At 37.3% G+C, this 2343-nt stretch overlaps 1 protein-coding gene across 1 annotated transcript in view; it reads left to right on the forward strand.

The window, feature by feature from the left end:
- Nucleotides 1–2343, forward strand: part of LOC107081857 (ubiquitin carboxyl-terminal hydrolase 28-like) — a 49111-nt gene that overhangs the window by 2929 nt on the left and 43839 nt on the right. The window contains exon 2 of the mRNA XM_015370185.1: nt 2221–2295. Coding sequence (XP_015225671.1) covers nt 2221–2295 — 75 coding nt within the window. The remainder of the gene's footprint in view (nt 1–2220; nt 2296–2343) is intronic.

Genomic DNA, 2343 nt, shown 5'->3' on the forward strand with positions numbered 1-2343 from the left:
TGATTGCATCGACTCATTGACTCAAAGGCAGTCCCTCACACTAAGCATGCTTGCAGCGACAGTGGAGAGGAAAAACTCCCTTTTAACAGGAAGAAACCTCCAGCAGAACCAAGCTTAGGGTGAGCGGCCATCTGCTGAGGCCGACTGGGGTTCAAGGAGACAGAAGCAGAGATAGAAAAAGCAGCTGTAAAAGGCGGCCCCGTCCAGCCAGGCAGACAAACAAATGTATGCAATAGCTAGCCTCACAACTCGGCTTTTCAGTTCTTTTTCATGTGTGGGTTCTCTCAGGTATTCCAGCTTTTACCCTTCTAAAAGCTAAAAGGATATAATCTATTCAATTATCAATTGGTATTATGAATTAGTATGGTTTTATGCATTAGTTGTGTTGGCCTATGATGGACTGAGAACATGTCCAGAATTTACTCCACCTCTCATCCGTAGATCACTGGAGAACTTTACACAAAGACAATATCCTGAGTAGCACAATCACGTTCAATATCTTGAAGAAATATTTGAAAGGTTCATGTTTTAGGGTGAGATGACAATAAAGAATAAGGCTGCAATCATTATTCCAGGTTTTGGGTGTGAAAAATGTAATTTATTATGAACCTTTTAAAATTTCTACAAATTTTAACTTGGAAATAAATGTTTTCAGGCAAAAAAAAAAAAAAAGAAAGAAAAAAATAACACTACTACTGTAGTTCTTAAGCTTATTGGTGGTAGGATCATGACATGAGCATGTTAGTGATCCAATATCCAGCTACAATTATGTCAGTGAAAAGAAATTGAAATTTAACCTAATGCTGGTGTTCTATGTTTTGGTCTGAATCACCAGCATAGAATTAATTATTAATACATTAATCATTTACCCAATTACCCAACCTTTTGCGTTGCACTTGGTGTATTGCTTGGACGCAGCTTTTGGACCATGGCAACCCATTCCATGAAGGTCTCTGCTCTCTGCTCTTGAGCTAATCTAAAGGCTTCATGAAGTTTGAAGGCGTGAAAGGATTGACTCTCCACACTTCAGCATCCACTGTCCCACTCCATCAGTTTACATGGCCTACTACCCCCTGGCTGTGTTGCTGTCATTTGCAAACACTTCAATTTTTCTATGATACAGCTAAAAGTTGTGGTAGATGTAGGAGCAAGGACATTTCCTGACTGAATTTGTTTCACGTCCTATCAGTTCCAACCTGGAATTCTCTAAGCTCCTGTGAGTGACCTTTTCTTTTCACGAATGTTTGTAAAAAACAGTCTGCATGCCTTGGTGCTTGATTTAATACACCTGTGGCCATGGAATTGATTGGAACATCTAATTCCAATAATTTGGATCGGTTAGCAAATACTTTTTTTTCAAAGGGAAAGAAATTAGCTGGGGGGAAACAATTTTAGCCTTTTTGTTTTGGACTTTAGCTTCTTTTTATCTACTTTTAGCCCATTATGTATCAAGAGTATGTTTTATTTTTATTTAGGCACTTAAAACCTAAATCAACTAACATCCTATGAAATCAGCAGGTGAATAAATATTGACCAAATGTAAAATCTGTTTGCTTTCTGTATTTGCTAAGCAAATACTGTGCAAAATGTGGTTTGTGGTCCAGCAGAGGTGGTTTTAGACTAAATCTACCAGAGAGGCCAGGATGAGGCCAGCGTTTTCTCATATGGGCAAATAACAACTAAATGAAACAAAAAGAAAACAGAGCAATAGTTTCTTTACTCGAAACTTCCTTTATTGTGAGACGCACAAAAAAAGAGCTTTATCTGCTCCCAGATAAAGCAGATAAAAACTGATCTTATCTCATCTGGACTAAAGATGAAAGTACCACATCTTAATTTTTAAATTACTGTTGAAATTACCTGTAAAAATAAAGAAAATAAATAAATAGATCAAGGGGACCAATCGATTACATTTCTATGTCAACTTAAATCATCATAACACATTTATTTTGTATCATATTGTCAATGCAGATGTCATAACAGGGGCCTGGACCAGTTATAAAGGGGCTTTGGCCCCTTCTTTCTTAATTGTAGAACCGCCCATGAGGTCGGGTCCAGTTAATTGGAAGCTTTTGGACCAGAAATTTGTCACAAAATTAAAAAATAAAGTTGAGGTTATTAGTAACTATCACATGCTGGGTATATATATATATATTTTTTTTAGACATCTGCTTGAGAGGTGCATATAAATAAAAAAATCTCATTTTTTTGTGCCAACAGCTGAAAATGCTGATGGAGCAGCTGAAGGAGATCACCGGGGTCCAGGACCAGCAAGTTCTCTTCAAAGCCCTGAAGGTAACATAAAGTCAGCAGTAATAACTGTCATAGTTTTATCTAAAGCTC

The sequence above is a fragment of the Cyprinodon variegatus genome, unplaced genomic scaffold (genome assembly GCF_000732505.1).
Source record: "Cyprinodon variegatus isolate N-32 unplaced genomic scaffold, C_variegatus-1.0 Scaffold43, whole genome shotgun sequence".
Taxonomy (NCBI): domain Eukaryota; kingdom Metazoa; phylum Chordata; class Actinopteri; order Cyprinodontiformes; family Cyprinodontidae; genus Cyprinodon; species Cyprinodon variegatus.